We start from the raw sequence: 25,296 nt of genomic DNA, 5'->3' as shown, positions 1-25,296 counted from the left end.
CCGCCCCGGCCCGCTCGATCGTCCGCCCGCCGCCGATCTGCCGCATCAGCGCCTCCCGAACACGCTGGGATGGGCAGAGAGGCAGGGGGGGGGGGAGGGGGGGGGGGGGGGGGGGGGGGGGAAGGAGGGTGGAGGGGGGGAGGGCAGGGGGGTGGGGGGGGGGAGGAGAGGGGGGGAGGGAGGAGAGAGGGGAGGGGGGGGGGGGCAGGGGGGGGAGGGAGGGGAGAGAGGTAGTGTGGGGGAGAGAGAGGGGAGAGAGAGAGGAGGAGGGGATTGGGGGGGAGAGAGATGGAGATAGGGTGGATAGATGGGGAGGGATAGGGGAGGAGGGGGTAGGTGGAGGAGGGGATAGCGGGAGGGAGAGAGACAGTGAGGGAGGGAAGGGATTGATGGGGAAGTGGGGAGAGAGATGGAGGGAAGGTGGGTGGGAGGGAAGGGTTGGGGTAGATTGTGGGGCAGGAGAAGGGGGGATGGTGGGAGGGGGAGGAGATACGAAATAGGTGAATGTGGGGGAAGGGAGGGGACAGGAGAGTGTGGGGAGGGGGTTTGAGGAGTAAGTAGTGTGTTCTATTCCTCCTTCTCCCGACCCCCCCCCCCCCTTCTCCCTCCCTCCCCTCCCCCCTGCCCTGCTCTCCCCCACTTCCCTACTTCCCTACACCCCCTCTCTCCTTCACCCTCACAAAGACTTGGTCTCCACTACCCTCTGTGGCAGGGAATTCCAAAAATTCACAACTCTCTGGGTGGAAACGTTTTTTCTCACCTCAGTCTTAAATGACCTCCCCTTTATTCTAATACCCCTGGGTTCTGAACTCGCCCAACATTGGGAACGTTTTTCCTGCATCTAGCTTGTCCAGCGCTTTAATAATTTTATATGTTTCTATAAGATCCCCTCATCCTTCTAAACTCCAGTGAATATAAGCCTAGTCTTTTCAATCTTTCCTCATATGACAGTCCCGCCATCCCAGGGATTAAACTCGTGAACCTACGCTGAACTGCCTGAATCACAAAGATGTCCTTCCTCAAATTAGGAGACCAAAACTGTACACAATACTCCAAATGTGGTCTCATCAGAGCCCTATACAACTGCAGAAGAACCTCTTTACTCCTATACTGAAATCTCTCTTGTTATGAAAGCCAACATTCCAATAGCTTTCTTCACTGTCTGCTGTACCTGCACGCCAACATTCAGTGATTGGTGTACAAGGACACCCAGGTCTCTCTGTCTCTGTTCTTTAGCAACCTCATGATGCGCCTTCTCAAAAGCCTGAAAATCCAGGTAAACTACATCCACTGACTCTCCTATGTCAATCCTGCTAATTCCTCAAAGAATTCCAACACTTGTCAGGTAAGATCTCTCCACAAAACCATGCTGACTTTGGCCCATTTTATCATGTGCTTCTATGTAGTCAGAAACCTCATCCTTCATGGTGGCGCAGGGGTAGATTTGCTGCCTTGCAGCCCTTGCACCACCGCAGGCCCAGGTTCGATCCAGACTAAGGGAGCTTTCTGTATGGAGTTTGTACATTCTCCCCGTGACTGTGTGGGTTTTCTCCGAGATCACCAGTTTCCTCCCACACTCCAAAGGCATCTAGGTTTGTAGGTTCATTGGCTTGGTATAAGTGTCAATTGTCCCTAGTGTGTGTGTAGGATAGCATTCATGTGCAGGGATCGCTGGTCGGTGTGAACAGTGGGCTGAAAGGCCTGTTTCCGTGCTGTATCTCTGAACTAAACTTAATAATGGACTCTAAAATCTTACCTACCACTGAAGTCAGGCTAACCAGCAAAGCCTTTGCCTTGAGGATGAATACAAAAAGCTGGAGTAACCGAGCAGGCCAGGCAGCATCTCTGGAGAGAAGGAATGAGTGACGTTTCGGGTTAAGACCCTTCTTCAGACCGGGACTTCTCTTCCCCGCTGAGTTACTCCAGTTTTCTGTGTCTATCTTCGGTTTAAACCAGCATCTGCAGTTCCTTCGTACACATATCTTTTGCCTCGTGGAGTAGCATTTGCAATTTTCCAGTCCTCTGGGACCACTCCTGACTCTAGTGATTCTTGAAAGATTACTACTAATCCCTCCATAATCTCTAAAGCTATCTTTCAGAACCCAGTCCAAGTGACTTTTCCACCTTCAGTACTTTCACCTTCCTAAGCCTTCTCCTTGGTAATAGCAACTCCACTAACTACTGCCCCCTGACTGGCATATTGCTGGTGTCTTCCACTGTGAAGGCTGGCATAGTAGAGTACCCTCCATAACGTTTGGGACAAAGACCCATCATTTATTTATTTGCCTCTGCAATCCAGAATTTGAGATTTGTAATAGAAATGGTTAAAGTGCACTTTGTGAGATTTTAATAAAGGCCATTTTTATACATTTTGTTTTCACCATGTAGAAATTACAGCAGTAATTACATAGTCCCCCCCCCCCATTTCAGGGCACCATAATATTTGGGACACAGCAATGTTATGTAAATTAAAGTAGTCATGTTTAGTATTTTGTTGCATTTCCTTTGCATGCAATAACTGCTTGAAGTCTGCGATTCATGGACATCACCAGTTGCTGAGTGTTTTCACTGGTGATGCTCTGCCAGGCCTGTGGTTATGTTTATGCTTGTTTTGGGGGCTAGTCCGCTTCAGTTTTCTCTTCAGCATATAAAAAGCATGCTCAATTAGGTTCCGATCGGGTGATTGACTTGGCCATTTTTTTAGCTTTGAAAAATTCATTTGTTGCTTTCGCAGTATGTTTGAGATCAGTCTTGCTGCAGAATGAACCGCTGGCCAATGAGTTTTGAAGCATTTGTTTGAACTTGAGCAGATAGGGTGTGTCTATGCACATTAGAATTCATTATGCTATTACCATTAGCAGTTGTATCATCAATGAAGATAAGTGAGCCAGCACCTTCAGCAGCCATACATGCCTAGGCCATAACACTCCCCACCACTGTGTTTCACAGATGAGGTGGCATGCTTTGGATCTTGGGCAGTTCCTTCTCGCCATACTATGCTCTTGCCATCACTCTGATATGTTAATCTTCGTCTCATATGCGCACAAGACCTTTTTCCAGAACTGTGGTTGCTCTGAATGCTGATCAGCTGTAGATTTTCCTAATAACCATCGATCCCAATTAACTCAGGCACCTGAGTAACACAGCTGTAATTTGCTGTATTCTCATTTAGCACCTTAGGGTAATTTAGTACCTTCCCTCAGGGACCAGCAGCTGAGAGAATGCTTCGCCCCATTTGAATGTTTGAAAGTGATGTTCCTTGTATTTTGGCAATCCTAATCTTTAGGCAGCCAGAGGGTGGTTGGTTGGTCAGAGTATGTCTTGGTTGGGATGGTCCTCAACCTGGCCAAGTTGCCCATTCATGAATCACAATGACAGGCAGACAAGGGCACTGCCTGAGCCGACTGGCTGCCCTTCTTCCATGCCCAGGTGCCCCTAAAGAACACACGGTGTCCACAGGCACCACGGAGGGGTTCCGGGACCGCTGGGCACCGCGGGGGATTGGCTACACCCAGGGGTAACCAGAATAGAATAGAATAGAACAGGAGAGACACCCATGGGGCAAATGGCCCCTATCTTATTTGGGGGAAGTGAGGGCGGCACGCAAGTAGGGAGGATACAGCAGGGAGTGAGGGAATGACACTGACCCTAGGCTCACCTCTGCCCTGTCCCCTCAACTGGCGATGGATACAGGGCAGCATCTACGAACACCACAACACAGAGCACAACGCTGATAGAGATAAGGAACACTTTATTCAATTATTGCTGCAGGACAAGGGTGTTGAGAGAGGAGCGAGGGTGGGAAGAGCGCTGAACAGATTTGGTGATAACCCATCTCGTGACTCCCAGTGACGAGTGCAAGCCCATCCCCATCCCGTTGCAACGTAAACCCCACTCGCACACCGTCAGTCCACAGAGTCCCCAGGGGACAGACACAGAGTGAAGCTTCTCCTTGCATTGTCCTGTCACACACGCCCAGGGCCCGGGCTAGTTACACAGGGCTCCCTCCACGATGTCAATTCAAGTACAAAAGTAGAGAAACAGATGATTCCAAAAACCATGATATATTAAAATATAAAAACCGCAGTGCGCTCAATGAAACTTTCTTCTATCCTCAGTTCTTCACAAATAACATGTTCAAAGAAATCCACGAATGATTCAAACAACAAACGAAGATTTCTGTCTGAAGTCACCCTGATTAAATAGGGAATGAAAAAGAGCGAGTTAGACTGTTTATAGACACAAATAGTTGTAACTTAGCGAGACAGGCAACATCTTTGGAGAGAAGGAAAGGGTGACGTTCCGGGTCGAGACCCCTCTTCAGACTGTTTGTTGGATAAGAGATAGGATGGGGTCAAGTATGTTCAGAGATAAATCCAGTCAACAGAGACGCAGCGGTAGAGTTGCTGCCTTACAGTGCCAGAGACCCGGGTTCGATCCTGACTCGGGGTGCTGTCTGTATGGAGTTTGTATGTTCTCCGTCACCATGTTGCTTTCTCTAAGTGCTCTGGTTTCCTCCCACACTCCAAAGACATGCAGGTTTATAGATTAATTGCCTTCTGTAAATTATCCCTGGTGTATAGGTTGCAAAACTGGAATAACATAAGAACTAGTTGGTCGGCGCGGACCTGGTGGGCCAAAATGACCTGTTTCCTCACTATATCACTAAACTGAAACTAAAACATGGAAACTTGCCCCTTGGCCCAACTTGTCCACGCTGACCAAGATGCCCCAGCTAACCCGATCCCATTCACCTACATTTGACCCATATCCCTCTCAACCTTTCTGATCTATGTGCCTGTCCAAATGTCTTTTAAATGTTATAATAGCTACCTCAACTTCCACCTCTGGCAGTTCGTTACAAATACCCACAACCCTCTGTGTAAAAAAAGTTGCCCCTCAGGTCCATATTAAATCTTTCCCCTCTTACATTATACCTATGTCCTCTTGTTCTGATTCCTCTACCCTGGGTAAAAACCTCTGTGCATTTATGCTGTCTATTCCCCTCATGATCTTCAAGACCTCTAAGATCACTCCTCATTTTCTCGTGCTGCAAAGAATACAATCCTACCCTGCCCAACCACTCTCCGTTTTACACCAGCCCTCGAGTCCTGGCAACGTCCTCATTTCTACAGTACAGGAATAGTCCATTCGGATCACCGTCCAATTTTATCCCAAAATGAACCAATGCCATTGTCTCTACACGTGGCCTAGGAGGGGCGAGGGGGGTGATTGGGGGGCAAGCGAGGATGGGCAGGGAGGTAGTAAGCGGGGTTATGTGGGAAGGCACGGGGAGTGTGGGTGGGTACACGGTGTGTGTGTGTGAAGGGCATGGGGAGACAGCAAGTAGGAAGGCACACACCAACTCCATCTCCCCACAATGCTTCACCATGAGGCCCCCCCCCCCCCCCCCGAACCCCCCCACTCAACCCCAACCCCCCCCCGAACCCCGAACCCCCCCACCAGCCCAGCCACTTGCCCATCCCCCGCTTACATCGTCGGTCGTGTCTGCGGGCGGCTGGCTGTAGATCACCTTCGGCTTGTCGCTAAAGGGAGAGAGAGCATTGTCACACTCAGAGCAGGGGGGGACAGATATGTGGGGGTGTAGGTGTCAAGGACTAGGGGCCAGAGGGGATTACAGAAGGCGAGGGGCTTGCGAACAAGGGGGTTTACAGAGAGAGAGTAAGGGGGTACAGGGACTGGAGAGGGTCACAGAATGAGGAGTTTGAGTAAAGGGGGGGGGGGGGTAACAGACAGGGAGGGTTAAAGACAAGAGGTAAGATTATAGAGAGAATGGGGGGGGGGGGGGGGGGTGGTTTACAGGGAGATAGGGAGGGAGAGGGGTTATGGTGATGGGGGGGGGGGGGGATTACAGAATGTGGGGTGGGTACAAATCCAGAGGGATTACAGAGATGACACCTTACCTTGTTTTCCCTGTACGAGTGGACAAAAAGAGGAGAGATTAGAGTCAGAGAGGATTCAATCCCACCACCTCCCCCCCCCCCCCCCCCCCCCCCATCTTCAACATTCCCTCCCTCCACCCTATACACCCACTCCCTCAACCCAAAAACCTCCCTCCACCCCAAACCCACACTACCCCCGCTCCCTCCATGGGTGAGTATTAGCACAAGTTCCAGTCAGCCCTCGCCGGGGGGGGGGGGGGGGGGGGGGACATGGGAGAAGGAACTGGAAAGGGGGAAGGACCGGGAATGGAAAGGGGAGGGGTTAGGGATAGCTGATGTGGTACTTACGTCCCAGGTATCCCTTGCGATAGGCGAACCAGATGGCGACGCCGATGAGGGCCAGGATGATGAGGGCCACGATCACTCCGGCAACGATGCCCCCCACGTTGCTTTCATCTATACAGGTGGCAGGAGACAGGTAACCGTCAGGCCATTCAGCCCCTCGCTGTAGACTAGTACACACAGGCAGCAGCAGGCTGGGGGGGGGGGGGGGGGGGGGGGGGTCGGAGGTGGGTTGGAGGGGACAGAGCGGTAGGGGGAGTACCAGACAGCAGTAGGCTGTTCTAGAGAGGGAATGGCGGTGGGGATGGGAGTGTCACTTACACACTTGCAGGCTGAGGGGGGAGCTCTTGGTGGGTGGCCCCACCCCATTGCTGGCTTCACACATGTATTCACCATTGTCTGCCTGATTTCACTGGGTCGAAGGTCTTGGGGTCAGGGACAGGAAGGGCAACATGTCAGTTACAGACCTCACCACTCACTCCCCTTCCCCCCATCTGATCCAACCCACGCCCGCCCTGTGCCCAACACTCGTCCATCTCCCACCACCCGCCACCCCTTGTCAACCAATAACCCCACCACCACCACCATCATCATCCCCTTTCCCACTCCCACTGCCCCCACCATCCCTAGCCATTGATATCCCTCTCCCACCCACACCTCACCCTCCCTTCCTCCCCAATCCCCCCGTCCCTACAAAACGCCCCCCCCCCCCACCACTCCCTCCTACCCCTTTACCCTCCGCTCCCCACCCCTCTCTTTTTGCCCCCCCACCACCGGCCATCCAACAATCTCCCTCCCTCCACTGCCCTCTAACCCCGACAGCCCTCGCCATCCAAAAACAACCCACCCTACCCCCTCCCCCTCCCCCTCCAATGGGGGGCACTCACCAGCTCCCCGTGCCAGGCTGGATGGTGAAGGTGGAGTTGCGGAAGCTGGCACTTGCAGCTGATTTCTCGGGCATCAACACGTTGTTGCGGTACCAGCGGAAGGTGGGCGGTGGGTAGCCCGTGGTCTCCGTGCACTGCAGCTGTACCATGCTGCCCTTGACCACCGAGGAGGGCACATTGGCCGTGGGCTGCCCGGGGGGGACTGCAGAGAGAGGGGAGGGACAGGCAGTGAGACACACCATCCAGAGAGCATGTCCGCCCTCTCCCCTCCACCCGTCACCATCCCCTCCCCTCACACCCCCCGTCTCATCACTCCTCGCCCCGTCGCTCCCCGTCTCACCCCCCCCCTCCCCCACCCTCCTCCTCTCCTTCTCCACCTGTCCCCACATTCACCTCCCTCTCACTATTTGGCCCCACCTCCCCCCCCACTCTCCTCCAACTTGCCTACACTTTATCCCCCCCCCCGACGCAGATACCCCGTCCACCCCCCCCAGCCACCCCCCCCCCCCCCCGCCCGACGTTCCCCTCACCCTGCACGACGAGCTCGACCTTGACGGTGTCGGTGTATTCCCCGTCGGGTGTGGTCGCCTCACAGCTGTATTCACCGCTGTCTGTCGCTTGAGTCTTCACAAAGTGGAGAGCAGCGGGAGAGAAGTCTACACGGCCCTGGTAAGTGTCTGCACGGAGAGACAGGGAGAGGGGAGACATAGAAACATCGGAAATAGGTGCAAGATCATCCAAACTCAGTACCCCCGTTCCTGCTTCCCCCCCATATCTCTAAACTCCATTAGCACTAAGAAATCTATCTCTCTCTTGAAAACATCCTGTCAGTTGGCCCCCACTGCCATCTGTGGCAGAGAATTACACAAATTCACAACTGGCTGGGTGGAAACGTTTTTCCTCATCTCAGTCCTAAATGTCCTACCCCGTATTCTTCACTTGTGACCCCTGGTTTTGGACTTCCCCAACAGCGATAACATTTTTTCTGCATCTTGCCTGTCCAATCGCTATGATGGTCAACATGACAGCGGCTTTCTTCACTGCCTCCTGTACCTGCATGCTTACTTTCAGTGACCGATGTACAAGGACACCCAGGTCATGTTGCACCTCCCCTTTGCCTATTCTAGTACCATTCAGGTAATAATCTGCCTGCCGGTTCTTGCCACCAAAATGGATAACGCCACATTTATCCACATTACGTTGCATGTGCCCACTCATCCAACCTATCAAAACGACTCTGCTGCCTCATAGCAATCCTCCTCGCAGCTCACACTGCCACCCAGCTTTGTGTCATTCGCAAACTTGCAGATGTCACATTTAATTCTCTCACCTAAATGGTTAATATATATTGTAAATAACTGGGGTCCCAGCACTGAGCCTTGCAGCACCCCACTAGTCACTGCCTGCCATTCCCGTCAATTCCTACTCTTTGCTTCCTGTCTGCCAACCAGTTCTCTATTAAGTTCCAATACCCTACCCCCAATACCATTTTTTATACTATTCTCTCATGTGGGACCTTGTGAAAGGCTTTTTGAAAGTCCAGATCCACCACATCTCCCTTATCCACTCTACTCGTTTCATCCTCTAAGTTTCTCCCAGTCCTCCGGTTTGTTGCTTCCTCTGGCCAATTTATGTTTCTTCCTTGGATTTAACATTATCTCTAATTTCCGTCGTTAGCCACAGTTGAGCCGCCTTCCCAGTTTTATTTTTTTAAGCCAGATAGGGATGAATTGTTGTAATTCGTCCATGCGATTTTTAAATCTTTGCCATTGCTTATCCACAATCAATCCTTTAAGTATCATTTACCAGTCCATCGTAGCCAATTCTTGTCTCATACCATCAAAATATGATGGTCATAAAGTATATTATGGTCATTGTTACCCAAGGGGCTTTGCACAACAAAGTTGCTAACTAAAGAAGAAGGGTGTTTCGGCCCGAAACGTTGCCTATTTCCTTCGCTCCATGGATGCTGCTGCACCCGCTGAGTTTCTCCAGCACTTTTGTCTACCTTCGATTTTCCAGCATCTGCAGTTCCTTCTTAAACATTAAATGCTAACAAATCCTTCCTCATTACACAATACCCAGTCTAGCATGGCCTGCCCTCTAGTTGGTTCCTCTACATATTGGCTTAGAAAACTGTTGTTGCCAATTTGGTTAGACCAATCTATATATAGATTCAAGTCACCCATGATAACTGCTGTAGCTCTGCTACACGCATCTCTAATTTCCTGCTTGATGCTATCCCCAACCTCCCTACTGCTGTGTGCTGGTCTGTACACAACTCCAACAAGCGTTTTCTGCCCTTGGTTATTTCACAGTTCTACGCATACTGATTCTACAGCATCCAAACTGATGTCACTCCTTGCTATTGCATTAATCTCCTCTTTAACCAGCAATGCCACCCCACCTCCTCTTCCTTTCTATATATCCTTCCTGAAAATTGAATACCTCTGCATGTTGAGCACTTAGCTTTGTTCACCCTCAAGCCACATCTCCGTAGTCCCAGCTATATCATATCATATCATATCTGAGATAGGGGGAGGTGAGACACGGGGGGGGGGGGGGGGGGGGTGATGGTCTGACCTACCAGTGATCTGCTTGTTGTAGTAGACGAGACGGAAGGATCCTTCCAGGTCTTTGAACTTCCACTCCACGCGGGGGTCCCCAAAGTCGGCAGAGTACTGACAGTACAGGTCGGCAGCTGGGGGCAGAGCCAGGCATCAGCACCACAGGGAGGGGCCCGCATGAGGAGGGGGTGAGGGTTGAGGGGGGCGGAGGCGGGGAGGGTTGAGGGCACCGGAGAGGGGGATGGCTGCCATGGGAGGGGTGGTTTGGGGGACTGCAGGGAGACGGGAGACGGGGGGGGGGGGGGGGTGTCAAAGCGCTGCCATGGGGGGGCAGATGCAGCTGCGGAGCCGAGAGAGAGAGGGCGCTGCAGGAGGAAGCATCGAGGGGGAGACCGCTGGAGGGATAGCGATGAGGGGCGGCGTGGGGCAGTGACTCACAACCTGTGTGCATCGTGTTACAGGAGCAAGGCCAGAAGCAGGAATGGAGGGGGTGAGAGGCAACATGGAGGAAGGGGCGCGGAGGGGGCGAGAGCGGGTGTGAGAGGCAGTGTCGAGGAGGGGATTGGTGGGCATGTGGCCAGTGTACAGTGACCCACACTTCCTTTACCTGCTCCAGCTCGCACGCTCACTTTAGGCGAGCGGGTCGTCACTTGGTAGGATCCACTCAAAGACACTGTGAAAGACACAGCACGTCAGCCAAGGGTCACAAATCACCCCAAACCTTTATTTCTGTATCCTGACTGGAGTCTCCCAGTCCCTTTCACAGGGGGATATCTGTACACCAAAGGAACTCGACCCAAAACATCATCTATTACTTTAATCCAGAGATTCTCTCCCTCTCTCTCTCTCTCTCTCTCTCTGAGATATATATATATTTATACACACACTCTGTGGCCAAATTATGCTCTAAATAATTTGAAAATTAACAGCTCTAAATATGACAACCGTGGAGGGCTGGATATTGAAGAATAATGAGACAAAGTACAGGAATGAGACAGAGTGTTTAGTATCATGGTGTCAAAACAATAACCTGTCCCTCAATATCATCCAAACCAAGGAGCCGGTGACAGTGCAGGAAGCAGGTGGACTCCAGACCCAGACTGCATCAATGGTGCTGAAATAGAGATAGTTGAAAGTTTCAAGTTGCTTGCTATAAATATCACCAACAAATAGCCACCCACCAATACTTCTGCTTCCTCATAAGACGAAGGATCGTCCAATTACTGATTGCTACAGATGCACCACGGTGCAGGTGGCAGCATGGTGGTGCAGCGGTAGAGTTGCTGTCTTACAGTAACCAGAGACACGGGTTTGAACCCGACTGCGGGAGCTGTCTATATGGAGTATGTGCGTTCTCCCTGTTACCTGCGTGGGTTTTCTCCGGGTGCTCCGGTTTCATCACACACTCCAAAGACATACAGTTTGTAGGTTTATTGGCATGGTAAAATTGGAAATTGTCCTTAATGTGTGTAATATAGTGTTAATGTGCGGGGATCACTGGTTGGCACGGACTCCGCACAAGATCTCTAAACTAAACCAAACCAGAGAAAGCATCCTCTCAAGATGCATCACAACCTGGTATGGCAGCAGCTCTGGCCCAGAGTGCACGGACTTGCAGAGTGTGGGTGAGGGACAGTGCGTGACAAAAAGCTTCTCAATACATAATCTGTACATGATCGGTGTCTCTCAGTCTTCTCTCTCGATCATGGGGATATCTGTACACCGACTGGTGTCTTTCAGTCCCTCTCTCCCTCAATCAGGGGGATATCTATACACAGTGTGGCTAAATTCTACTCTACATATGGTAAATTTGGAAATTATCAGATGCACGACTGTGGAGGCTGGATATTGAAGAACGATGAGACAAATTGCATGAATAGAAACATAGAAAAATTGGGGCAGGAGTAGGCCATTCGGCCCTTCGAGCATGCACCGCCTATGCTGATCATGGATGATCATCCAACTCAGTATCCTGTACCTGCCTTCTCTTCATACCACCTGATCCCTTTAACCACAAGGACCACATCTAACTCCCTCTTAAATATAGCCAATGAACTGGCCTCAACTACCTTCTGTGGCGGAGAATTCCCGAGATTCACCACTCTCTATGTGAAAAATGTTTTTCTCATCTCGGTCCTAAAAGATTTCCCCCTTATCCTTAAACTGTGACCCCTTGTTCTGGACTTCCCCAACTTCGGGAACAATCTTCCTGAATCTAGCCTGTCCAACTTCTTAAGAATTTTGTAAGTTTCTATAAGGATATAACCATATAACAATTATTGCACGGAAACAGGCCATCTCGGCCGTTCTAGTCCGTGCCGAACACTGATTCTCCCCTAGTCCCATCTATTTGCACTCAAACCATAACCCTCCATTCCTTTCCCGACCATATACCTATCCAATTTATTTTTAAATGATAAAATCGAACCTGCCTCCACCACTTCCACTGGAAGCTCATTCCACACCGCTACCACTCTCTGAGTAAAGAAGTTCCCCCTCATGTTACCCCTAAATGTCTGTCCATTAATTCTCAAGCCATGTCCTCTTGTTTGAATCTTCCCTACCATTAATGGGAAAAGCTTATCCACGTCAACTCTGCCTATCCCTCTCATCATTTTAAAGACCTCTATCAAGTCCCCCCCCCCCCCCCCCCCCCTTAACCTTCTGCACTCCAAAGAATAGACCTAACTTGTTCAACCTTTCTCTGTAACTTAGTTGCTGAAGCCCAGGCAACATTCTAGTAAATCTCCTCTGTACTCTCTCTATTTTGTTGACATCCTTCATATAATTAGGCGACCAAAATTGTACACCATACTCCAGAATTGGCCTCACCAATGCCTTGTACAATTTTAACATTACATCCCAACTTCTATACTCAATGCTCTGATTTATAAAGGCCAGCACACCAAAAGCTTTCTTTACCACCCTACCTACATGAGATTCCACCTTCAGGGAACTGTGCACAGTTATTCCTAGATCCCTCTGTTCAACTGCATTCTTCAAATCACTACCATTTACCATGTACGTCCTATTTTGATTTGTCCTGCCAAGATGTAGCACCTCACACTTATCAGCATTAAACTCCATCAGCCATCTTTCAGACCACTCTTCCAAATGGCCTAAATCTCTCTGTAGACTTTGAAAATCTACTTCATTATCCACAACACCACCTATCTTAGTATCATCTGCATACTTACTAATCCAATTTACCACACCATCATCCAGATCATTGATGTACATGACAAACAACAGTGGACCCAACACAGATCCCTGTGGCACCCCATTAGTCACCGACCGCCAACCTGACAAACAGCCATCCACCATTACTCTCTGGCATCTCCCATTCAGCCACTGTTGAATCCATCTTGCTACTCCACCATTAATACCCAACAATTGAACCATCTTAACCAACCTTCCATGAGGAACCTTGTCAAAGGCCTTACTGAAGTCCATATAGACAACATCCACTGCTTTACCCTTTACCACAAGACCCCCCCTCAATCGTCCAAATTCTAGCGCGTACAAGCCGAGTCTATCCAGTCTTTCTTCATATGAAAGTCCTGACATCCCAGGAATGAGACTGAGCGTTTAGTATCATGGTGTCAAAACAATAACCTGTCCCTCAATATCATCCAAACCAAGGAGCTGGTGACAGTGCAGGAAGCAGGTGGACTCCAGACCCAGACCCAGACTGCACCAATGGTGCCAAAGTAGAGATAGTTGAATATAAACTTGCTATAAATATCACCAACCATTGGTACGGGTCCAACAAACAGCCAGAGTACCCACCAATATTTCTGCTTCCTCATAAGACGAGGGATTCTCCAATTACCAATTGCATGGGGCAGCATGGAGGTACAGCGGTAGAGTTGCTGCCTTACGGCGCCAGAGACCAGGGTTCAATTCTGATTACATGTGCAGTCTATATGGAGTTTGTATGTTCCCCCTGTGACCCGAGTGGGTTTTCTCTGGGTGCACTGGTTTCCTCCCACACACGAATGCCATTTGTAGGTTTATTGGCTTGGTAAAATGGTAAAATGTCTCTGGTGTTTGTAGGCTAGCATTAATGCGCGGGGATCTCTGGTTAGCATGGACTTGGTGCATCCATGCTGCACCTCTAAACTAAACCAGAGAAAGCATCCTCTCAAGATGCATTCCAACCTGGTCTGGCAACAACTCCGGCTCCGACTGCACGGACTGGCAGAGTGTGGGTGAGGCAAAGTCCGTGACAGAAGGCTGCCTCTCTCCACCCCCAGCCCACACACTCCAGCAACACCACACTGCCTCAGGAGAGCAATCAACATAATCAGGGGCCACTCACACTCCTGACACTGTCTCGTTTCCCCCCCTCGCTCATCAGGCACAATATACAAAAACTCCAACATGTGCCACCAGATCCAAGGACAGATCTTCCCACCCATATCTTACTATTGAATGGGCCTCTCATATGCCAGGGATGTATTCCCAATCATATTCCCATAATTCCCAACCTCATCATGGCCCTGTGCCTCCTGCTTGATCTGCATTTGTGTTGCAGCTACAACACTACATTGTGCACCATTTGTCATTGTTGCACTCATTCATGATAGGATGGCACACATGTTGTGCCTCGGTAGCACGCAAACCAGTGTTGTTCCACCTCTCGCTGTATACGTGACAACAAGAAAACAATAACAATATCCCTCAGCCCACGTCTCTCTGGGACCAAAACACACGTACTCAATACCCAATCTGTACACAACAGCGGTGTCTCACAGTCCCTCTCTTTCAGGGGATTTCTGTAACTGACTTGTCCCTCTCTCAGGAGGATATCTGCACATCGACTGGTGTGTGTGTCTCTCTCTCTCTCTGTCTCTCAGGAGGTTATCTGTACACTGACTGGTAGACACAAAATGCTGGAGAATCTCAGCGGGTGAGGCAGCATCTATGGGGAGAAGGAATAGGTGATGTTTCAGGTCGAGACCCTTCTTCTGACTGATGTCAGGTAGGGAGGGGGGGGGAAGAAAGGAAGAGGCAGAGACAGTAGGCTTTGTGGGAGAGCTGGGAAGGGGAGGAGAAGGAGGGACAAAGCAAGCGCTATCTAAAATTAGAGAAGTCAACGTTCATACCGCCGGGGTGTAAACTACCAAACCGAAATATTAGGTGCTGTTTCTCCAATTTGCACTGGGCCTCACTCAATGGATGAGGCCCAGGACAGAAAAGTCAGATTGGGAATGGGAAGGGTAGTTGAAGTGCTGAGCAACCGGGAGATCGGGTTGCTTAATACGAACTGAGTGGAGGTGTTGGGCGAAGCGATCGCCGAGCTTGCGCTTGGCCTTGCCATTGTGGAGAAGTTGGCGCCTGGAACAGCGGATGCAGTTGATGAGGCTGGAGGAGATGCAGGTGAACCTCTGCCTCACCTGGAAAGACTGATTCTTGGATGGAGTCGAAGCTGGAGGTAAAGTGACAAGTGTAGCATTTCCAGCGGTTTCAGGGGAAATTACCCGGGGAGGGGGTGGTTTGGGTAGAAAGGGACGAATTGACCAGGGACTTACGGAGGGACACAGACAGGTGTCTCCCTCTCTCTCTCTCACACAAAGGGATACGTGTACACTGACTGGGAATGTGCTGACAGAAGATTCATGCTGTGATATTCCTCCCCTCTCAGTCCCTCCCTCTCTCTCCCTCCCTCCCTTGCTCTCTTTCTCTCTCCCTGAAAGCCACACCCTCAGGAATGCAGCTGAACAAGAATTTCCTGATCACAAGACTAAGGTGAGCATTAACTATTGTGGAGCCACATCTCACGCCCACGCTGTCCCTCGCTCTCTGCAAAACCAGACACACAACTCCGATTTCACAATCTCTTTCCCTGCAAGCCAACCCTCTTACATCTCTGGTCATTGTCCCGTCTCTCTCTCTCCCAGAGCACCGGACAGACCAGGGCTTCTGCGAGGAATTTTATCAGTGGGTACAAAGTTTCTTTCGGGCCCCCTTCCCTTCTCCACTAGTCATCCTGTTTTTATCCACTACAGTTTGATGCCATGAGCTGTAGCTCGAGAAGCAAAAAGGAAGATGAGAGAGGGGTGGAATGGAGCGCTCTGCTGATTTTCTGCATTTGAGGCCTGATGCTCCTATACTTCCCTCCATGATAAATATAAATAAAGGGATCAGAAAGAATGAAGCACATTTGTTTTGAACATCCTTGTTTATCCTACAATACAGATAAGGAGAAAGAATTCACATTGAACTTCCCTTTATATTTCAATGTAGATCAGATCATCAGAATACATCATTATTAGTAAAATCTAAAAGAAGGTAGATATGCTTAGTATTTACTTTAAATAAAGAGCTTTCCTGTCCTTTTTTTGTGAAAGATTTCGAATCACAGCATGAAAATCTATTGTTCTGGCAATGTTTGATTCAATACTTAGCCTGGCCAAATCCACACGACATTCCTGAGACATTAATTAATTCTTAATCAGCTTGCGTTTGCTAAATGACCTCTCTGCAGAAGCTGCTGTTGCTGGAACTGTTAACAGTATTCTTAAGCTAACACAAACATTTGGAAACAGGTCACCAAGTCTGTACTCTGTTAACGAGTTCCACAGATCTAATGGCTTTAACTGGGCATTTACAAAATTCACCCTCCCACTAACACACACACCCATTTGCACACCTACCCACTCGCACTCACACACACCCACACACCGAAACCCAGGACTGGGCCACTGAAACTGACACCCCAGCAGGGGAGTGCTGTCGATGAGGGGGCTGGCAGCTCACCTCCTGTGGGCTGAGAGGCGCTGGGTGTTGAGGTTGGTCGTGGGCGATGCCCCGAGGCACAGAGGCTGAAGGGGGTGGATGTGCCCGCATTGTTGCATTGATGGAGTGGCCTGTTGGAGACCCTGCAGCAGCCCCCGCGGGGATTAGATTCGATCGGGTGCCACTGCCAGGCTGAGTATGTGTATTCGACATAACGGCAGGGGTTCGGCAATGTTGCCTGGTCAGGCCCAGCATGCCCCTCCACCCCAGAGGCACCACCAGGACACTTCAGGTGAAGACTCAGAAACATTTTTAACAACTTTGAAATTGAGAGATACAAGATGGTGGTTGAAAAGTGGTGACTCACTTTGTGTATTGCCTCAGTGGAATGTACTATTCTTGTAATTAAAGTCAGACACTAAGTGCTGGAGTAACTCAGCGGGACCGGCAGCATCTCTGGAAAGAAGGAATAGCTGACGCTTCGGGTCGAGATCCTTCATCAGACTGAGAGTCAGGGGAGAGGAAGTCTAGAGCTAGGGAGGGGCAAGGTGTGAAAACAACAGATTAAAGCAGACGGTGATCAAGGAAATGTAGAATGGTTCTACATTAGCTGAGGGGAAAGTCACAATGAGGCACGCACAGTAAAATTAATCAGAAGGACAGTGAAACGAGTCAGAGAACTAGGCTGGGGGAGGGGCAGGGACCCAGGGAAAACAAGGGTTACTTGAAGTTAGAGATATCAATATTCATACCGCTGGGTTGTAAACAGCCGCAGACTATTGGCCTGTGACCACAGGCATTCACATGGGGTCACTGCTGGGTCCACTATTGCTTGTCATCTATATGAATGATTTGTATAAGAATGTAGGTGGCACCCTCAACAACTTTGTGAATGACTATTAGTGTGAGGTGATGCACAACAAAGATGGCTGTCTAAGGTGACAGAAGGATTTAGATTGTGGGCAAAGGTATGGCAGATGAAGTTTAACTCGGGCAAGTTCGAAGAGAAGGTTCATAAGGAATAGGAGTAGAATTTGGCTCATCAAATCTACTCCACCATTCAATCATGGCTGATCTATCTCTCCCTCCAAACTCCTTACTCCTGCCTTCTCCCCATAACCTCTGACACCTGTACTAATCAAGAATCTATCTATCTCTGCTTTAAGAATATCCACTGACTTGGCCTCTACAGCCTTCTGCAATTAATTCCACAGATTCATCATACTCTGACTAAATACATTCCTTCGCATCTCCTTCCTAAAAGAACGTCCTTTAATTCTGAGGCTATGACCTCTAGTCCTAGACTCTCCCACTAGTGCAAACATCCTCTCCACGTCCACTCTATCCAAGCCTTTCACTATTCTCTATGTTACAATGAGGTCCCCCCTTCATTCTTGTAAACTCCAACGAGTACAGGCCCAGTGCCGACAACCGCTCATCATAGGTTAACCTAGTCATCATTGTCATTCCCCAGATCATTCTTTTAAACCTCCGCTGGACCCTCTCCTTCCTCAGATATGGTGCCCAAAATTGCTCAGAATATTCCAAATGCGGGCCTTCTCAGTGCCTTATAGAGCCTCAGCATTACACCCCTGTTTAATATGAGCAGTTCTGATCAGTGCATAAACTGGTTAAGTGTGATTAAGCTAGAGAGGGTGTGGAAAACATTTACACGGACATTGCAGGTACTGAGAGATGCAAGAGCGAAGAGTCTGGACACTCAAAAGACTGCAGATGCTGGAATCTGGAACAAGAAACAACGTGCTGGAGGAACAGCGGTCCAGGTAGCGTGGATGGAGGGAAATGGACAGATGAAATTTCAGGTCGGGACCCTGCCCACTGAGTTCCTCCAGCGGATGAAACGTGCAGGAAGGAACTGCAAATACTGGTTTACACGGAAGATAGACACAAAATGCTGGAGTGATTCAGTGGGACAAGCAGCATTTACGGAGAAAAGGAATGGGTGACGTTTCGGTTTGAGACCCTTCTTCGGACTGATAGTCAGAGAGAGGGGTCCTTGGACGGAGTAGGTATCGGGACAGGTGTTGCATCCTCTGTGGTTGCCGGGGAAAGTACCTGGGGAGGGGGTGGTTTGGATGCGAAGGGATGAATTAACCAGGGTGTTTAACCAGGGGGAGGACCAGTGAGGGGTGGAGGGGCTGTGTGGGTCCCATGGGAGGACCAGTGATGGTGTGGGAGGACCAGTGGGGGGGGGGTGTTGTGGGATGTGACGGTGGGGGGATGACCAATGACGGGAGGGGGGCAGTGGTGGGACGGGGGGGGGGATGGGGGCTGAGCTGAGCGGTGTTTTGGGAGGACTGACCCGCGTTGACCAGGCGCTCGCCCACACCTCATTGATGCCCTCTCATTGCACAGTGGTAGAGTTGCACCCTCACAGTGCCAGAGACCCAGGTTCGATCCTGACTATGGGTGCTATCTGCACGGAGTTTGTACGATCTCCGCGTGGGTTTTCTCCGGCTGCTCCGGTTTCCACCCACGCTCCAAAGACGTGCAGGTTTATAGGTTAATAGGTGTCAGTAAAATTGAAAATTGTCCCTAAGGTGTAAAACAGTGCTGGTCGGCGCAGACTCGGTGGGTCGCAGGGCCTGTTTCCACGCTGAAACTCTAAAGTAAACCGGTGCACCCACCAGCTCTGTAGGGGTGAGACCCCAGGGCTGGAGGAGTCAAGGGGGGACATCACACGGTCGCCCCTGGATGCAACTGGCCTCAATGAGGGGTCGTCACGGTCCTGCTATCCCACAAGAATGATGCCTGCTGCTTGGGAAGATGGCGCTCAGCCTCACAGCCCAGCGCGGATTAGACCGGGCTGCAGGCTGCTGCCTCAGCCACAGGCCCTGACCCACTAACACATAGATAGGGCCCCAGCCTGCTGCCCCAGCCACAGCAATCGGCCTTCGCCCACAAACTGGGAGCAAGCAGTTTTTAATTACTGCAAACCTGTCACTGTAACAAATGTGGTCAGAAATAACCTACAGTTAATATTTACACACATTGTGTTTTAATCTACTAGTGTTGTACATTGATAACATGGAATGATTGGCATTGAACTTTGGTAAACAAGGGATATCAGAATTGTAAACTCGAGTCAGAGTAGCAGATGACTGACTAACGGGGTGAGGGACAGACATGGTACGAGAGAGAGGGGGATGTGGATTTGATAGAGGAAGGATGGAGAGAGTGAGAGAAAGATGGGTAGGAGAGTGAGGGGGATGGAAAGAATGAGAGAAGGGGCAGAGAGCGATGGGGAGAGGCGGAGGGAGAAAGAGAGAGGGTGGAAGGAGAAAGAGAGTGGAGGGAGAGAGAAGGAGAGCGAGAGGAAGAGGGTGATAGAGAGGGGAGGAGAGAGTGAGGAAAGGGTGAGGGATGGGGAGAGAGAGAGAGGGGAAGGGGAGACACAGAGAAGGAGAGTTAAGGAGAGGGAGAGGAGGGAGAGAAGGGAGAGGTAGAGGAAGTAGACGGAGAGAGTGGTAGAGGAAGGAGAAAGAGAGGAAGGAGAGAGGGAGGGGGCGGAGAGATAGAGAGGGGAAGGGGGTGGGAGAGAGATGGAGAGGGGGAGAGCAGGAGAGGAGAGAGACCGGAAGAGGAGGACGGGAATGGGGGAGGGTAGGGCTCGGATAGAAAGTGCTAGGTGCACAAAGGGAGAGCGAGTTGGTTTCGGAGAGGGGGTTGGGTTGGTGGTGGGAGATTGGCCGAATCTCCCTGCCGGCAATCTCGCACTCGCCTTAAGCCCGGTGTGAGAACTGTTGTCGAGCGTTGTCGCTCCACCCTTGTCCTGCCCGCCTTCCCCCCCGAGGAACCAGGAACCCCACTGTGTCATCGTTTCACCGAAACTGGAGCCGCTGCCGACTTCCCAACGCGCACACTTCCTGCAATCCACGGCGGTTACAGAAACCAGACTGAAACGAAACCCATACGAAGGGGTCACCGTCCCACTTCCTAATGTCCCTGAGACTCAATCCCCACAGCCCAATACTAACCCGTGCATCCCACAGCCCAAAACTCAGCCCTTGATCCCAGTACAAACTTCTTCACCCCATAGCCCCTGAACCCAGTACAAACCCCAAACCCCAACATCCCCACCCTTTACCTCACAGTTCCTGGTCCCAGTAGGCCTCAGCAGGAGTTTAAGGAGGAACTGCAGATGCTGGAAAATCGAAGGTACACAAAAAAGCTGGAGAAACTCAGCGGGTGCAGCAGCATCTATTCAGATTCAGATTCAATTTTAATTATCATTGTCAGTGTACAGTACAGAGACAACGAAATCTATGGAGTTTCTCCAGCTTTTTTGTGTACCTAGGACTCAGCAGGAACTCACCTTGTCCCCCCAGGAGAACCAGCAAAACAAGCCAAGGGGAAGCCATCTTGTTGCAGGCAGCAGACAAGGACGCGGCGCCAATGAGGGCAACGTCCCCCTCGCGGCCACACCTGACCCAAGCCCCGCCCTCACCTGCCCAGGTAACCCCTGTCCCATTGGCTGCCTACACTTCCTGCCTGCTTCCCATTGGTCGGCCTCCCACAGGACTCGGTCAATTGGCCGCTAGAGCTGCCGCTCTGCGGGAGGGGGAGGCTGTGATTCGCCAGAAGTAGCAGCTCGACGATGATTAGCTGGCCAAGCGCCGACCGTCAGTGGAGAAAGGCTGTGATTGGACAGCTGCGGCGGGGCAGATCCAGCAGCTGATTGGTTCCGGTCTACAAAAACTTAGAAACATAGAAACATAGACAATAGGTGCAGGAGTAGGCCATTCGCCCCTTCGAGCCTGCACCGCCATTCAAAATGATCATGGCTGATCATCCAACTCAGTATCCTGTACCTGCCTTCTCTCCATACACTTGATCCCTTGAGCCTCTTAAATATAGCCAATAAACTGTTCTCAACTACCTTCTCTGGCAGAGATTTTCACAGATTCACCACTCTGTGTAAAAAATGATTTTTTCCATTCTCGGTCCGGAAAGACTTCCCCCTTATCCTTAAACTGTGACCCCTTGTTCTGGACTTCCCCAACATCGGGAATAATCTTCCTGCATCTAGCCTGTCCAACCCCTTAAGAATTTGGTTGTGATTAGATCTTTAAGAAGGAACTGCAGATGCTAGATAATCAAAGGTAGACAAAAATGCTGGAGAAACTCAGTGGGTGAGGCAGCATCTATGGAGCGAAGAAAATAGGCAACATTTCGGGCTGAAACCCCTCTTCAGACTGATGTGAGGGTGAGGTGGGAGGAAGAAAGGAAGAGAAGGAACCCGTGGGCTGAGGGAGAGCTGAGAAGGGGAGGAGAAAGTAGGGACTACCTGAAATTGGAGAAGTCAATGTACCGCTGGGGTGCAAACTGCCAAAGCGAGATATGAGGTGCTGCTCCTCCAATTTACGGTGGTCCTCACTCTGGCCATGGAGGAGGCCGAGGACAGAAAGGTCGGATTCAGAATGGGAGGGGGAGTTGAAGTGCTGAGCCACCGGGAGATCAGGTTGGTTATTGCAAACCGAGCAGAGGCGTTTGGCAAAGCGATCGCCAAGCCTACGCTTGGTCTCACCGATGTAGAGCAGCTGACATCTAGAGCAGCGGATGTAATAGATGAGGTCGGGGGAGGTGCAGGTGAACCTCTGCTGCACCTGGAAAGACTGCTTGGGGCCTTGAATGGAGCCAAGGGGGGAGGTAAAGCAACAAGTGTAGCATTTCTTGCGGTTGTAAGGGAAAGTGCCCGGAGAGGGGGTGGTTTGGGAAGGAAGGGACAAATTGACCAGGGAGTTACGGAGGGAGCGGTCTCTGCGGAAAGCAAACAGGGGAGGAGATGGGAAGATGTGGCGAGTGGTGGGGTCACGTTGGAGGTGGTGAATATGACGGAGGATTATTTGTTGTACATGACGGCTGGTAGGGTGGAAGGTGAGGACAAGGGGGACTCGGCCCTTGTTGCGAGTGGGGGGGATGGGGAGTGAGAGCAGAGTCGCGGGGTATAGAAGAGACCCTGGTGAGAGCCACATCTATTGTAGAAGAGGGGAACTCCTGTTCCCTGAAGAATGAGGACATCTCCAATACCCTGGTGCGGAACACCTCATCCTGGGAGCAGATGCGGCGTAGACGGAGGAATTGGGAGTAGGGGATGGGGTCCTTACAGGAAGCAGGGTGGGAAGAAGTGTAGCTGATTGTATGATCAACCGCAAGACCCAAGCGGATTGGTCTCTGTTGGCCAAGGCACCGGTCAACGCTTGCTGCTGATTGGCTCTCAGCCCATCAACAAATGACGTCGGCCTGGATTGATTGGTGGCTCAACAAAGAGAACGTTGGAATCTCCCAGCTGATTGGATGTTTTAGAAGGAACCTCTTGCTCCAGCATCTTAGCTGCAGACAGAGATGATCTTTGGCCGCAGATGCTGGAAAAATCGAAAGTAGACACAAATAAAAGCTGGAGTAACTCAGGGAGTGAGGCAGCATCTATGGAGAGAAAGAATGGGCGACGTTTTGGATCGAGACCCTTCTTCAGACAGTGTTTTATTGTCACAAGTTACTTGCAGCACCACAACCGGATATATAAACATAGTACAAAATAATAGACGAGAAAAAAAAGTTCAGTATGTGTATACTCACATATATACAGATCAAATATATGTATGTGTGTGTATGTATATATATATGTATATACGCGCATGAGGAGGGGCATGGGAGATTTGGGATAATGAGAGGGCGGGGGTTGGGACAGAGAGGGGAGGAGTCGGGGTAGAGAGAGGGAGGGATACAGTGGGTCTAGGGCAAAGATCTTATAGCGAAGCTATAAAAGAGGAGGAGTCGAGATAGGAAGGAATGAGTCGGGATAGAGAGAAGGGGGAAGGAGGTAATGAGTGGAGTCTGGTGGGAGATGATCACAGAGCGCTGGAGTAACTGAGCGGGTCAGACAGCGTCTCTGGACGTAGTTCGGCGACGATTCGGATCGGGCCCCATCTTCGGGCTGAAGAAACGCCACCTATCCACGTTCTCGAGAGATGCCGCCTGACTCGCTGTTACTCCAGCATTTGCGTTCTGCGCAAAATCCCTTCACTTGCAGTCCCACGCGTGACCAGGAGGGGCATAACTCTGGGCTTTCCGGAATGCGGGGTGGGTGGGGGGGGGGGGGGGGGGGGGGGGGGGGGGGGGGGTTCCACCCGCGTTCCTTGTGTTATTTTCCTGCTCCCACTGCTCTACCCCGCAGTTCTCTCCCTGTGCTCACGTTCTGCTCCACCCCCCCCTCCCCTCTCACCAGTCTGCTTCCATCTGCCCTTCACTTCCTCGTCCCTCATCTGGTTCCACTTCCCACCTTCCAATCCGCACCTCCTCCTGCTCCCCCCCCCCCCCCCCCCCCCCCCCACACTCCCCATTCCCATCTTCCCACGCTCCCCCACCACCCCCCATCCCACTCCCCCCCCCTCCCACCGCACACTCCCCCCTCCCACTCCCGCGCTCCCCTCCTCCACTCTTGGAGTTAGTGCAGAGTACTGACGTGAAGCGTTGACTGCCCCTACCCACCCCAGTCTCATTGTCATAAGATGACCACACAAGTATGGCAGAAGTTGAATCGTCCAAGTGCTCTTGCACAAACGTTTGCAGATGACTCAAAAGGTGGGTGATATTGTAGATATTTAAGATGGATATAAAAAAACTTGCAGCAGGGTCTTGATCGATAGGCCTGATGTTTCCAGAATTGTTGATGGAATTTAATAGGGAGGTTGCACGGCAGTCGAGGTCACAACCCGTGACCCGTACTGTTGCCATACAACGCCTTCTGGAGCACAAACGGTGAACGTCAGGTAAGCGCTTATTATGGTTGCCAGTACAGCAGGCCCATCTTCTGCCCAGCTCCGGACTCCAGGCTGATTGTTCCACACTCGCGGACCTCGGCCGTCTGTCCCCGCGGCCGAACAGGGGGGGGGGGGGGGGGGGTCAGGGTGCCGGTGTAGGGGTCGGGGTGCCAGTGCCGGTGCAGCACGGTCAGTGACTGGGTGGGCTGAGGGACCAGACTGTCCCCCAACTCTGCTGCAGCTGACGGGGACATTGCCGGGTTTTCGTTCCCGTGTGTCCGCGGTCCAGCTCCACCCGGCCCAATGTGTGGGCGCTGCCGACCTACAGCCCGTGACAGTGCGGCCGAACAGGGGGAGGGTGAGTGGTGGATGGCTGTGGCCGGACAGCGCTGACCCCGGGGTGGAGAGTGCGGGCTGTCCCGGGGGATGCGCTCCTTCGGCCGCTTATACAGTGCTCGGCTTCAGAGCAAAGATACTAGAGCATTTGGTTCAGAGCGCTCAGTCACCGGACACAAACATTTACCCCCCATAGGCTGGATCTGCACAGTGGATGGTAGGCCTCTGGGGAGTATTGTAGAGCAGAGGGATCCAGGAGTGCAGGTACATGCAGTAGTTCCTTGAAAGTGGCATCACAGGTTGATAGGGTCAAGAAAGGAAATAGGCAACATTTTGGGTCGAAACCCTTCTTCAAACCCTTATTCGACCCGAAACGTATCCTATTTCCTTCGCTCCATAGATGCTGCCTCAACCGCTGAGTTCCTCCAGCATTTTTGTCTACCTTCGATTTTCTAGCATCTGCAGTTCCTTCTTCAAAATATTGCGTATAGAAGTGGGGAGGTCATGTTGCAGTTAAATAAGACATTGGTGAGGCCATGTTTAGAGCATCGTGTTGAGTTTCGGGCACCATGTTATGGGGAAAATGTTGTTGAGCTGGAAAGGGTTCAGAGAAGATTTACGAGGAAGTTGGCAGGACTTGAGGGGCTGAAACAAGTCTTTGGTGTACAAATTCACGAGAGCAGTAGATCGGGTCTCGAAAGTCCAAAGTAGTGGGATTGAGAACCAGGAGACACAG

The 25,296-nt window shown here is 51.1% G+C and overlaps 1 protein-coding gene across 1 annotated transcript; it reads right to left on the bottom strand.

The window, feature by feature from the left end:
- Nucleotides 1–3,734: 3,734 nt before the first annotated feature.
- LOC129708711 (junctional adhesion molecule A-like) lies at nt 3,735–20,930 on the bottom strand. Its single transcript, XM_055654654.1, is given in 10 exon segments — nt 3,735–4,194; nt 5,495–5,546; nt 5,925–5,934; nt 6,252–6,359; nt 6,567–6,670; nt 7,133–7,334; nt 7,663–7,809; nt 9,720–9,833; nt 10,307–10,372; nt 20,777–20,930. Coding segments are annotated over 10 exon segments (885 nt in total). The 5' UTR covers nt 20,823–20,930; the 3' UTR covers nt 3,735–4,158.
- Nucleotides 20,931–25,296: the final 4,366 nt, after the last annotated feature.

Source organism: Leucoraja erinacea, chromosome 24 (genome assembly GCF_028641065.1).
Source record: "Leucoraja erinacea ecotype New England chromosome 24, Leri_hhj_1, whole genome shotgun sequence".
NCBI lineage: Eukaryota > Metazoa > Chordata > Chondrichthyes > Rajiformes > Rajidae > Leucoraja > Leucoraja erinaceus.
Note: the sequence above shows the minus strand (reverse complement) of the source record. Positions and strands in the feature narration are given on the sequence as shown.